Source organism: Prionailurus viverrinus, chromosome C1 (assembly GCF_022837055.1).
Source record: "Prionailurus viverrinus isolate Anna chromosome C1, UM_Priviv_1.0, whole genome shotgun sequence".
Lineage (NCBI taxonomy): Eukaryota > Metazoa > Chordata > Mammalia > Carnivora > Felidae > Prionailurus > Prionailurus viverrinus.
The window spans coordinates 210,362,131-210,376,423 of NC_062568.1; the positions used below are offsets into that span (position 1 = coordinate 210,362,131).

A 14,293-nucleotide genomic window follows, 5' to 3' on the forward strand; every position below is an offset into this window, starting at 1 on the left:
CTGCAGGTGCTCGGGTGCGCCCCCCGCCCGCGACCGCGCCGCAGATGGGATGCGAAGGCCGCACGAGGGCAGCACCTTGGGGGGCTCTGCAGTCACCCGCTCGCCCCTACCCGGCGAAGGAACAAAGACGGGAGGTGGGACCCCGGGCCGCCAGACTCCTTGGGGCGGGGCGGGGCGGGCGACACCGCCTCCTTAAAGCCGGGCGGCGGGCTCGGGGCGCCACCCTCCCGGGACTGCCCCCGCTGCGCGCCGCTCTTCTTTTCCTCCCGGCTCGGCCTGCGCGCCGCTTCTCCGCAGAGCATGGGGCTGCCTCGGAGGGCGGGGGACCCGGCGGAGCTGCGCAAGGTAGGGGCTGGGGACTGAGGGCTGGGCGGCCGGGGCGGGGACCTTGATGCGACCCGCCTGACCTCGGCCTGGGCGCCCGTCCGCAGAGCCTGAAGCCGCTGCTGGAGAAGCGCCGCCGCGCGCGCATCAACGCGAGCCTGAGGCAACTCAAGGGGCTCATCCTGCCGCTGCTGGGCAGGGAGGTGGGTGCCGGGGCTCTCGGGGGCCGGGGGTGGGGACTCCCGGGGCGCAGAGCGAGGAGGGCGGGTGGGCCGAGGGGCCCTTGTCCCCGGAGCCGGCGAGGGGCCTCCGCGCGGCGCCCGAGGCCGAGCCCTAGCGTGGCTGGCGCCGAGGGGCCGACCCACCCCCGGCCACGCGCGCCCCACACCCCGGCGCTCACGGCAGTCGGCCGGAGATGTGTCTCGTTTGTCCGCGTCTCTCTCTGCCCCTCTCCCTCGTGGCCGGGCGCAGAGCTCCCACTGCTCGAAGCTGGAGAAGGCGGACATCCTGGAAATGACCGTGCGCTTCCTGCAGGAGCTGCCCGCGTCCTCCGGCCCCGAGGCAGCGCCCGGTGAGTGACCCGCCCCGCCCCGCCGCAGCCCTGCCCCACGCCCCACCGCGTGCCTCACGCCTCTCTCCGTCCGCAGCGCCCTCAGACAGCTACGGTGAGGGCTACCGCGCCTGCCTGGCGCGTCTGGCCCGTGTGCTGCCCGCCTGCCGCGTCCTGGAGCCCGCCGTGAGCGCTCGCCTGCTGGAGCACCTGCGGCGGAGGGCGGCCGGCACCACCCCCGACGGGGGGCGCGCTGGGGACTCCTGCGGCCCTCCCGCGCCTTCCCCGCCGGCCGCGCCTGCGCCCGCGCCTCCTGAACCTCCCCGCGGCCTCTGGAGGCCCTGGTAGCCCCCTAGCCAGTCCACGGACCCTGCTGGCTGCAAGAGACCTGGGGCGCTGGGCAGACAGAGGAAACCCGTGGTGCCAGCTGCTGTTCCCGTCACGAGGTAGCAGCCCAGCATCCACAGACCGGAACCTGGATGTTCGTGATCTGTGTGGCGACTGAAGGCCGTGCGGGCTCAGCTTAAGGCAATCAGTGGAGCAGCCCAGCCTCACCACAACTTGGGTGCGTCTAGGTGGAGGCGAAGGGGGCAGGTGGCTGCAGAGGGAGGAAGGAGCCCCCCCACTGCAGCGACTGGAGGTGGGCCCTGGTACCGGGCCAGCCATGCTTGGGCAGCTGGCACCAGCCCAAAGACTGGGCCAGGAACTCACGTCTATTCTGACTGGTCACTGCCCTCCCAGTTGGGCCTGGCTCCTTAACAGCTCAGCTTTGGAACCTCTGGACACACAATAGCAATGGCCTGAGGGGCTCTACAGGCTGGGCAGCCATCACCTCTGCTCCTGGGCTCTCCTGTCCCATGCTTTCAGTTATAGGGACTGGGTGCAGCCAAGGCTCTGTGTTGCTGGGGTTGGGGGCATTGTAACAGGGCCTTGGACGTACTTCCTCAGCGTTAAGTTACCTCTAGGGGGTCTTGGGGTGTGAGGAAGGGGTGGGATAAGGAGGGTGCCCTGTGGCCCCAAGGAAGCTTGTCGCTTGGAGGGCCTGGGCCCAGCAGAGTCCATGCCAGTGTGAGGTGAGCAGGGCCTGTGTGTCACCCAGAGCGGCAGAAATTCAGGGGATAAGAACAAATAAAGGAGCGGGGAACCACCTTTCCTCATTTTCTCTTGCAAACTGCTCCCTGCTACTCCTTAGGACAAGTTACTGGAAGCAACTTGTTCTTCGGGCTTCTTTTCCCTCTGCATGGAAGCAAGGGGAGCCTGAGAAGACCCAGGGAGGGGACTGCGGTCCCCAGTCCTGCGTGCCCAGGAGGCGGGGGGGGGGGGGCAGCTGCAGCCTGCTGGGCATGTTCCTGTTTTACGAGGATTCACTGGGCGGGCATTCGAGGGAGGTTGGCAGTCCTCCCGGCCATCCCCAGTCCAACATCCCGAGCAAGGGACCAGGGCACTAGGGACAAGAGGAGCTGACTTGGCAGGCATGTTAACTAAGTCCAACTATGTCACAAACCCATGGTGGCCTGGGCACTGATTTGGGTGGGACGCTGTGGGCATTTTTGGAGGAGTCAGTGTTAAGACAATAGGTGAGGGGCGCCTGGGTGGCTCAGTCAGTTGAGTGTCCGACTTCGGCTCAGGCCATGATCTCACCATCCGTGCGTTCGAGCCCCGCATCGGGCTCTGTGCTGACAGCTCAGAGCCTGGAGCCTGCTTTGGATTCTGTGTCTCCCTCTCTCTCTCTCTCTCTGTCTCTCTCTCTCTCTCTGCACCTCCCCCACTCGCACTCTCTCTCTCAAAAATAAAAACATTAAAAAAAATTTTTTTAATGAAAAAAAAAAGACAACAGGTGCACCCCCAGCCAGGAGTGTTGTCCTGCCACCTGTCAGGCCCAGTTGGCTAGACTGTAAGTTCCTAGAGGGCAGGGCGAGGGCTGAGTGCACCTCTGTGACCCCCAGGAACTCAGCACGTGGTGGCTGCCTAATAAACATCACGAGCTAACAAACAGGCAGTGTGACTGGACCCCAGCTGTACGGAGTCCTTTTGCCCCGACTCCTACCCCTAGTCCCTAATGTCACTTTGCATATCGGCTCCACCAAAACTTGTGCGTCCCGGGGACAAACGTGGGGGAGGGTGTGGAGAACAGAAAGAGCAGTTTCTGCTGGTTTTCCCTGTTCCTGAGAATGTAAGCCTGTTTTCCCGAGTCTCCAGGAGCAGGTGGATAAGGAGGGGCAGCCCACACCCACCACATGATGTCAGGTTTCCTCCTTGGGTTAAGGACTCCGCGCTGGGTGCACAGTGAGCAGGGTCCTTGTTCCCAATACGTAATTTCTTTTGACACAGGTTTGAAGACAGTAAGAACTGGCCGGCCAGAGGCCCCTTTCCCTCTTTGGGTCATATTTGCTTCTGAGCCCCACCTGGGTCCTCAACCCTGTGACTCCCATTGACTTGACGCCAATCAAGCTATAAGACAAGCAGCCGGGAAGGAGGGGAGTGTAGACAGACCTGTGACTCACGGGATCAGGCGTTCCGGGGAGCCTGGACCGGGTGGCTACCTGGGCCCTGGCAAGGAGCTGAGGCGTGCCCAGGCAGGTGAGGTTCTGGGCCTGCAGTGAGAAGCCGGCTTCCCAGTCGGAATAGGCAACAGCTGCCCACAAGTTCTCAGCCGGTCCTCTGAACTGGGCTTGTTGAAACAGGGATGATACCAGCCTCCTCCACAGGACCCCCTCAGGCTCCTCCCCAGGTGTTCCTAAAGGTGAACGAAGGGCAGTGCAGCCTTTTTCTACGTGGGGGAGGCTGCCTCACTCAGAGAGGCATTTAATGATCTTTAACGAGGCCCACATCGTGCCCGGTGACCAGCACTTATGACGTCCTCTCTGCTATGATCCCATGACTGAATCTAACTGTCTGGTTATCACGCTTGGTTGGACAAAAGTCTCCTGTGTCTCTCATAAACCAGTGGGTGAAATGATCCAATGGCCCAAGGATAACCAGAGCACTGAACTGTCTGGGAAACTCAGGCTGGGGCCAAACCCCACACATCCCCCCCTCCCCGGCACCAGTTACTTTGGAGAGGTCAAATCTCATTTCCATGAGGGAGGATAAAGAGCACGTTGCCAAGGAGGGATCCTCTAATAAACATTTACAAATTGCTCTACTCTGCCTGTGAAGCCCAGACTCTGCCAATGAGTCTCCCACTGGTTTATCTGTAACAGGATCAGAATGAACATAGCCTGCGGGGAATGTCTGGAAAAAATCTACAGCTCTGCAGAACCTCCCCCACCCCCATGCTTTGGGGTGACCACTCTGGACACAGCAGCAAGACAGAGGGGGGCTTCCCCATCATGGGCAACTATCTCCTATTTGAAATATCCATATGTGGCCATATTTAAAAATTTTTTTTAATGTTTATTTATTTTTGAGAGAGGGAGAGGCAGAGAGAGAGGGGGGGGGCACAGACTCCAAAGCAGGCTCCAGGCTCTGAGCTGTCAGCACAGAGACTGACTAGGGGCTTGAACTCATAGACTGAGAGATCATGACCTGAGTTGAAGTTGGAGGCTTAACCAATGGAGCCATGCAGGAGTCCCTTTATGTGGCTATATATATATATATATATATATATTTTTTTTTTTTTAATATAATTTATTGTCAAATTGGTTTTCATACAACACCCAGTGCTCATCCCAAGTGCCCTCCTCCCTGCCCATCACCCACTTTCCCCTCTCCCCCACCCCCCCACCTACCCTTAGTTTGTTCTCAGTCCTCAAGAGTCTCTTATAGTTTGCCTCCCTCCCTCTCTGTAACTTTTTTTCTCCCTTCCCCTCCCCCGTGGTCTTTGTTAAGTTTCTCAAGATCCACATATGAGTGAAAGCATATGGTATCTGTCTTTCTCTGCCTGGCTTATTTCACTTAGCATAATACCCTCCAGTTCCATCCACGTTGCTGCAAATTATGTGGCCTTTTTACAAAAAAAAAACAAAAACATACTAGGTTGCTATAGACATCCCAGAAAAGAACTAACCCAGCCAATGGTGTTTTTTCCCTTGGTTTTACTTCTGGCCTGGCCGCTTACCAGTGTGGCTGTGTCTCTGGGGTACTGACTGCGTGTGTGTGTGTGTGTGTGTGTGTGTGTGTGTGTGTGTACATGTATCCCTCTTCACAGCCAAGTGACCGCCCTGCAGGGAGCTGCCAGGGCATGTGATGTGCGGGAGAAGGCTGCCACCCACTGAGAGTTCCCAGTGAGCAACCAGTTTCGCTCTGGGTTTTGAGAGGCCCTGGCAAAGCCCCAGGCACTTTCAGCGGCGTGAGAAAGGCACTTAATGGGCACACCCAGTGTACAGGTGGTGTCTTGTCACCTGAGATCCACTGGGGGGCAGTAGGGAGCAGGGGCCCCAGGGGCTGGTCACAGCTTTGTGAGGCTGGGTTCCTTGGTGAAGGAAGGAGATTCCCAGCCGCGTATGTGCTCACTGCTCGTTTCTGTTGTGGAGGGTGGGCCCAGACCACTTGCCTTGGTGCTTGGCATACTACGAGCCTCAGGGAGAATGGGACCAAGTTATTAAAGAACAAAGAACCATTCTAGACCTCAGAAATCAGAGGCAGACCCAGGTTTTGTGGGGCTACATTCCAATATAAAATTGTAAATACAGACTTAGTATGAAAATACTCAGTGAAAAAATAAATCACATCAGACGAGTGGCTCTTGTAGACTGATGTCTATGCTTTTGGTTTCTCTTCAAGCAATTTGTCAGACACACTTCCACAGAAAATCTTCCTGGTGACAACCCAGGCCTTTCCTCCGTTCCAGAACATTCTACTAGGTTATGCCCTTCCTTGGGAGCAGATCCAAGCTTGAGCTTCATCAGCTTCCTGCTAAATCCAGAGTAGACACTCCGTGGTCAAATGTAAGAGTCCAGAATGCTCGATGACAATAACACGGTAAATGTCTTCCATTCACTGCATCCATTCATTACGGGCTATTATGTTACAAGCTATATATTTACACGAACATTTACAGTATTTACGGCATTTTTTTTTTCCTTTACACCTTTCTGGGAAGCTTGTGAAATGCAGATTTCCAGCTCCCACGTCCAGGGGTTCAGATGCCCCGTGTCTGAGTCAACAGCCTCACACCATACACACCCGAGGCCAGGTTAGTCTGCTCGGGCAAAGACACCGCGTCTGGGGACTGTGGGTGCCTGGGGATGGGGGGAAGGACAGAAGACGGAGTTAGTGTCCGGTGGAGACAGAGCTCCAGGATTGCAAGATGAAGAGTCCCGGGGACGGATGGTGATGCTGGTTGCCTAATTACGCGAATGTGCTTCCATGCCACTGGACCGCACACTTAAAGACGGTTAAGAGGGCGAATTTTCTGGGTATTTTACCACCAAAAACAAGAAGGAAAAGAAACGGTATCTGAAACTGGGGCTGGCCCTTGATCGAGTTTGCAGTAGGATTGATTGAGTTTGCAGAAGGTCCATCCGGTTCTCATAGGAAGTAGACTGGTCAATTAAATGAAGCTGTGATAAACAGGGCGCCTGGCTGGCTCAGTGCATAAAGCTCATGACTCTTGATCTCAGGGTTGCGAGTTTGAGCCTCGCATGGGGCATCCTGGAGATGACTTAAATGAAGCTATGATGCACACTTTAGGCCTTTTAAGAGTGGCATCAATTTTTGCCACTTTGGGAATCTAAACTGTTTTGATTTACTAGCCTATCCTGCTTGGGGGCAGAGCTTTGTACTTTTTTTCTTTTCTTTCCTTTTTTTTTTTAACCATTTTTAAAAATTGAAGTATAATTGACCTACCGTGTTCTGTTAGTTTCAGGTGCACAATACACTGATTCAACAATTCTATATGTTATATAGTGTTCCCCATGATAAGCGGACTCTTAATCCCCTTTCTCTCACATCCCCCACCCACCTCCCCTCTGGCGATCACCGGTTTGTTCTCTGTATTTAAGAGTGTGTGGTTTTTTTTGTCTCTTTTATTCTTTGTTTCTTCATTTGTTTTGTTTTTAAGTTATTTTTAACGTTTATTTATTTTTGAAAGAGAGAGAGAGAGAGACAAAGCGTGAGCAAAGGAGGGGCAGAGAGAGGGAGACACAGAATTCAAAGCAGGCTCCAGGAGGCTCCGAGCTGTCAGCACAGAACCCGACGCGGGGCTCGAACTCATGAACCTCGAGATCATGACCTGAGCCGAAGTCGGACACTTAACTGATTGACTGAGCCACCCAGGTGTGCCTCATTTGTTTTGTTTTGTTTTTTAGATTCTACATTATGAGTGAAATCATATTTGTGTTTCTCTGAGTGACTTATTTTGCTTAGCACGATACCTTCTCGGTCCACCCATGTTGTCGCAAATGGCAAGATCTCATTCTTTCTTATGGCTGAATAATATTCCATTTACATATATATGTGATATATCTCACATCTCCTTTATCCTTCTTTGTCATCTTTATCTATGGGCACTTGGGTTGCTTCCATATCTTTGCTATTGCAAATAATGCTGTGATAAACATAGGGGTGCCTATGTCTTTTCAAATTAGAGTTTTGTTTTCTTTGGGTAGATCCCAGTAATGGAATCACTGGGTCATAATTCTATTTTTAATTTTTTTTTTAATTTTTTTTCAACGTTTATTTATTTTTGGGACAGAGAGAGACAGAGCATGAACGGGGGAGGGGCAGAGAGAGAGGGAGACACAGAATCAGAAATAGGCTCCAGGCTCTGAGCCATCAGCCCAGAGCCCGACGCGGGGCTCGAACTCACGGACCGCAAGATCGTGACCTGGCTGAAGTCGGACGCTTAAACGACTGCGCCACCCAGGCGCCCCTATTTTTAATTTTTTGAGGAACCTCCGTACTCTTTTCCACAGTGGCTGCACCAGTTTGCATTCCCACCAACAGGGCAAGAAGGTTCCTTTCTCTCCACATCCTCACCGACACCTGTTGTTTCTGGGGTTGTTGATTTTAGCCGATCTGACAGGTGTGGGGTGATGCCTCGTCGTTTTGATTTGCATTTCCCTGCTGATGAGTGATGTTGAGCATCTTTTCATGCGTCTGTGGTCTTCTTTGGATAGATAGCTATTCATGTCTTCTGCCCATTTTAATCGAATTATTTGGCCTTTTGGTGTTGAGTTGTGTAAGTTCTTTGTATATTTTGGATATTAATCCCTTATCACATATGCTGTTTGCAAATACCTTTTCCCATCTAGTATGTTTCCGTGTCATTTTGTTAATGGGTTCCTTAACCGAGCAAAAGCTTTTTATTTTGATGTAATCCCAAGAGTTTAATTTTGCTTTTGTTTCCCTTGCCTGAGGAGAATGTCGAGAAAGATGTTACGACTGATGTCAGAGAGATCACTGCTTGTGTTTTCTTCAAGGAGTTTTATGGTTTTAAGTGTCACATTTAGGTCTTTAATCCGTTGTGAGTTTATGTGTGTGTGGTGAGAAAGTGGTCCAGTCTCATTTTTTTCATGTGGCCATCCAATTTTCTCAGAGGTTTGCACTTAAAAAAAAATAATTAAAGGGATGCCTGGGTGGCTCAGTCGATTAGGCGTCCAACTTCAGCTCAGGTCACGATCTCGAGGTTCCCAAATTCAAGACCAGCATTGGGCTCCTTGCTGACAGTGCAGAGCCTGCTTGGGATTCTCTCTCTCCTCTCTGACCCTCCCCCACTTGTGCGTGCTCTCTCTCTCAAATAAACTTAAAAAAAAAAAAGGAAGAAAGGGGGCGCGGGGTGACTCAGTCGGTTGAGCGTCCGCATTCCCCTCAGGTCATGACCTCGCGGTTAGTGAGTTCGAGCCCCGCATTGGGCTCTGTGCTGACAGCTCGGAGCCTGGAGCCTGCTTTGGATTCTGTGTCTCCCTCTCTCTCTCTCTGTCCCTCCCCTGCTCACTCTCTGTCTGTCTCTCTCTCAAAAATAAACATTTAAAAAATTTAAAAAAAGAAAGAATTCGTTAGTAACTTAATGATAAGTTTAGTAACTTATTAGTATACATACTGTTAACAGATGCTATCCTTCGATTCCAAAATTAACACCCTACTTAAGAAAATGATGTGAGCACACACACACACGGTAGTGCTTCACTTCTAAACAAAGAATTGTGTGGGAGGGGTTTAAATTAAGGGACAGATATTTTCCCACTATGCTTTCATTAATCTTTTTTTTTTAATGTTTATTTATTTTTGAGAGAGAGAGAGAACACGAGCAGGGGAGGGGAGAAAGACAGGGAGAAGCAGGCTCCAGGCTCTGAGCTGTCAGCCCAGAGCCCAATGTGGGGCTTGAACCCACGAACCACGAGATCATGACCTGAGCAAAGTTGGAGGTTCAACCTACAGAGCCACCCGGGCCCCCCAGTCTTGGTTGTCTCTGTTTCAGGTTTTTCTTTAGTTCCAGCTTAAAAGCATACTCTGCTGAGTCCTTCACTTTCCCAATCTCGTTAATATGACTTTGTCAAGTTTGGCTCAGGCACAGAGGATTCTATAATGTGTATATAGTTGTGCACACAAAACCACAGTGACAAACTGTCCCGTGTCTCACCATTCTATAACCATGAAATAAACTTAAATAAAAAAAAAAGAATATAGAATGCCGTTTATCACGTTTGTCACTTTGATTTTGTCTGCAGCAGGGAAGGGGCAGAGAGAGAGGGGGAGGGAGAATCCCAAGCAGGCTCCACTGTCAGCGAATTCACGTGCCTGATGCGGGACTCGATCCCACGAACCGTGAGATCCTGGCCTGAGCTGAAACCAAGAGTCATATGCTTAAGTGACTGAGCCACCCAGATGCCCCTCATCATTCTATATTCTTTCTTTATTTTAATGTGTATTTAGTTTTGAGAGAGAGAGCGTGTGAGCAGGGGAGGGGCAGAGAGAGAGGGGGACAGAGGATCTGAAGTGGGTTCCGTGCTGACAGCAACGAGCCCGATTTGGGGTTCAAACTCATGAACCGAGGGATCACGACACGAGCCGAAGTCGGACAATCAACTGACTGAGCCACCTAGGCACCCCTCACCATTCTATATTCTCCTAACCCACACATCATAATACTGCTCCCTCCTAGATTAGAGGTAATTTCCTAAAGCCCAGGAAGTTTCTGATTGAGAGGTTTACACCTGACCTTCCCCTCTATGATAGGTCTTACCCTACAGACCACAGAATTAATGTGGGGGTGGTGCCAAATATCAAGTTTCTGTATTCCAATTATACTTTGGGGGACCAGAGAAATGACACATGTGTGAAATGTTCACACACTCGGTGGACCCACTGTGAGCCCGACAGGACCAGGAAGGGCTCCATTAATGACCTGGCCTCCGTCACTCACGTTCCCATTCGAAGAGGGTATGTGACGACACTTTGGATCTTCAAGGATCCTTATGAACTTGGACTCTGTGTCCAATGGCTCAGGAAATGTTCACACATGCTACCTCCCCTAGGGCACAGTTAGCCACGTAAGGGCCATTGGTTCTTGGGGGGAAATCCAGGAGGAATCAGTATTATATACATTTACTTCGTGTTGCAAAGTCCTGGGGGCCCAGCCTTCCTTCAGTCAGTGGGGTCCATGCCCAAAAATTGTCTCAGGTAATGGAAGACAGGCAAGGAATCATTGCTTTTTATTGGGGCCGATGCCATAGGCCCCGGTAAGCATTCTTTATTTCCTCTAACTATACAGACGGAGCCACGCCCATGTTGGGACGCTGGGACACTGTTTTCATGGCCATCACAACTCTCTGTGGCCCAGGCCTCCCTGGTGGCCACCTTGTCTCTGCCACTCAGTACAATCATCCCGAGCTCCCGGCTTCTGATGGTTAAGCGCTGCCATCTGGCCTCTGCTGTTTTGGAGTCCATCATCCTTGGATGACAGTGGTCCTGCTCCTGAAACAGCGTCTTCTGCTGTTCCCCGCTGCTCCGCCTCTTCGTGACGCAGGTGCACCTTCGCTGTGCCTTCCTTACGAATGTGTGTCCTCCGGGTACTCCCAAGTAGCCTTCTCATCTGGGGGCTTGTCCAGCCTTACATGGCACGTCCATGGTAGCAGGGCCCCTCCTCTGAGCCTTTCAGGCACGGCCAGCCTCCCTTAGAGTGGGCCATCACCTCGTCATGCCACCGAGAGCCACCTTAGCCGTGTGACTGCACCATCTCAAGGGGTAAATGCCGGTGTGATACAGCCAGTGTCCTGGGATGATGCTCCCAAAGCAATACACGCTCCCTTAACCAACTCTATTTTCCAACTCTTCGAGCAACCTCCGAATCCGGTCCTGTGTGTTCTCTCCAGGACCTGCAGCTCCTTGGGGGTGTGGTCCCTGTCCTCTGTCACCAGGTCCAGCACAGCCCAGCTAGGCTCTGTAATAACTTAATCCTAGTTATTAACCTCATGGCCAGGTGGGGAGGCAGGCCAGGTCCTGAGGGGCTCCCGTCCCGCCGTGGTGAGGACAGTTCCACCCCCCATCATTTCTAGTCCCCCCTCCCCCATATGACTTTACTTCCTGATATATCACCCAGCTCAGGGCATTTCTTTTCAGTAGTAAACTAGTTGGAGTGGGGTCAGTAAAAATAGACTAAGAATTCGCGTCTATCTGGAACCTCAGAATGTGACCTTATTTGGAAATAGGATCTTTGCTGATGGAATTAATTGAAGATGATGTCACACTGGATTAGGGTGGGCTCTACATCCAAACATTGCTAGGGGCGCCTGGGTGGCTCAGTCTGTTGAGCTTCTGGTCATGATCTCACAGCTCAAGAGTTCGAGCCCCGCATTGGGCTCTGTGATGACAGCCCAGAGCCTGAAGCCTACTTTGGATTCCGTGTCTCCCTCTCTCTGCCCCTCTACTGTTTGTGCTCTCTCTGTCTCTGTCTCTCTCTTTCTCTCTCTCGAAATAAATAAACATTAAAAAAAATTTAAATCCAAGGATCGGTGCCCTTATGAGAAGAGGAGAGGACAGGGGCGCCTGCGTGGCTCAGCTGTTTAAGCGTCCAACTCTTGATCTCAGCTCAGGTCTTGATCTCAGGGTTGTGAGTTCAAGCCCTGTGTTGGGCATGAAGCCTACTTAAAGGAAAAAGAAAAAGAGGAGAGGACAAGAGGACAGTAGGGCAGAGAGAAGATGGCCCTGTGAAGATGAGGCAGAGATTGGGGTGATGCAGCTTCAAGCCAAGGAGCACCAGGGGTCACCCGAAGCAAGAGGGGAAGGAAGGATTCTTCCCTATGGCCTTTAGAGGGAGCGTGGCCCTGCTGACATCTTAATTTGGGACTTCTGGCTTCAGAACTGTGAGAAAATAAATGTCTATTGTTTTAAGCCATTCAGTTTGTGCTACTTTGTTATAGAAGTCCTGGAAAGTTCACCCACTTGTGTTGTTAGCTCAGCCAAAGTGAGACACTCAGTTTTATTTTATTTTATTTTATTTTATTTTATTTTATTTTATTTTAATGTTTATTTTTGAGAGGGGGATGGGCAGAGAGAGAGGGAGACACAGAATCCGAAGCAGGGTCCAGGCTCCGAGCTGTCAGCACAGAGCCCGATGCAGGAATGGAACCCACAAGCTGTGAGATCATGACCTGAGCCAAAGTCAGACACTTAACCGACTGAGCCACCCACGCGCCCCTGGAAGACGTTTTAAAACCAACTTTATGGGGGCGCCTGGGTGGCGCAGTCAGTTAAGCGTCCGCGTCCGACTTCAGCCAGGTCACGATCTCGCAGTCCGTGAGTTCCAGCCCCGCGTCAGGCTCTGGGCTGATGGCTCGGAGCTTGGAGCCTGTTTCCGATTCTGTGTCTCCCTCTCTCTCTGCCCCTCCCCCGTTCATGCTCTGTCTCTCTCTGTCCCAAAAATAAATAAAAACGTTGGAAAAGAAAAAAAATTTTTTTTTAAATAAAAATAAAAATAAAATCAACTTTATGTAGATTATATCTATCGATATTTACTCTAGTAGAGATTAAAAAGAAATTTTAAAACTTTATGTGTTAATTCACTAGAAACAACAATACGTGCGTTACTTGTCAGCATATGCATCTTTTCAATAATACATTTTTTCAAAACAAAACTATTTGGAGACAAGCGCGGTATGGTTTTTTATAGCTTTGCAAATCTCTTTGCTATCTGTATTACTAGAAGACAGATTCTCCTATCTCTTGCGCTCAGCGTGTTCTGATATGTTGTTCCCATGGAAGCGTATGAAAACACACACAAATATATCGTTGGGAAAAGGAGAAGTATTTAAAAAATTTTTTTTCATACTTATTTATTTTGGAGACAGCGCAAGCAGGGGAGGAGCAGAGAGAGGGGGACAGAGGGTCTGAAGCGGGCTCTACACTGTTAGGCTGACAGCAGCCAGCCTGATGTGGGGCTCGAACCCACAGACCACGAGATCACCACGGACCATCTGAGCCAAAGTTGGACGCTCAACCGACTGAGCCACCCAGGCGCCCCAAAGGAGGAGTATTTTAATGTTTTAATAGTCTTTTCAGAAACTTGTGGATACTTTTCTTTGCTACTACATCAAAACCCAACAGGTGCTAACTCCTTCAAGGTCAGCTGCAATGCAGAATCCAAAACCATATGGATATACTGCTTCGTCATGTTCTCTTACGTTAATTCCACTGATCTATCTGGCACTTTTTAATTAAAGTATTTATTTTTAAAATTTTTGATGTTTATTTTCGAGGGAGACAGAGACGGAGCACCAGCTGTGAAGGGGCAGAGAGAGAGAGAGGGAGACACAGAATTAGAAGCAGGCTCCAGGCTCCGAGCTGTCAGCACAGAGCCTGATGCGGGGCTTGAACCCACGGACCGCGGGATCATGACCTGAGCCGAAGTCAGAGGCTTAACCAACTGAGCCACCCAGACGCCCCTATCTGGCACTTTTTTAAAAAGTAAGCTTTATGTCCAATGTGGGGTTTGAACTCACCACCCCGAAATCAAGACTCTCACGTTCCAGCCACTCCGCCAGCCAGGCGCCCTATCTGGCATTTTGAATGGGTCTTTTACCCACGTGTGATTATGTAACATCATGCGTTAGTCATCTGAAAAATATCGCTTCCCTGAGTTATGCAGATCTTCGAAATACCGACTGATTTCATGATATAGTCTCACCACACATCAGGAAGCTTCTGAGAAAACCCTGTATATTTGTTAGACACGAGGACTGCCAGGGGTCCACGGAGCACGCACAGGCACAGTGAAGAAGACACGATGGGGAGATGATGTGGAACCATAAAAAACCCACAACCCGAAAGAGGGCGGGAAAAGAGGGCAAAAAGAGCAGAGGACACACAGAATGTGAGAGAATAAATGGTGCGGGGGCAGCTGAGCACTTTGACAAGGAATGTGGGGCCATGGCCTTCCTGTGACCGCAAGACTACCACAGGGCAGTGATGGCCGGCATGCTCAGAGGACTTGAGAGCCAGAGAACAGTGGTCTAGAAAGAGTGAGGAGTGAGGACACCG

The 14,293-nt window shown here is 51.3% G+C and overlaps 1 protein-coding gene across 1 annotated transcript; it reads left to right on the top strand.

The window, feature by feature from the left end:
- Nucleotides 1-300: 300 nt before the first annotated feature.
- Nucleotides 301-1,804, top strand: HES2 (hes family bHLH transcription factor 2). The gene is made up of 4 exons (XM_047873316.1): nucleotides 301-345; nucleotides 432-527; nucleotides 796-895; nucleotides 972-1,804. Exons 1-4 carry the CDS (start codon nucleotides 301-303, stop codon nucleotides 1,220-1,222), a joined length of 492 nt encoding a protein of 163 aa, XP_047729272.1. The 3' UTR covers nucleotides 1,223-1,804.
- The last annotated feature ends 12,489 nt before the right edge of the window (nucleotides 1,805-14,293 follow it).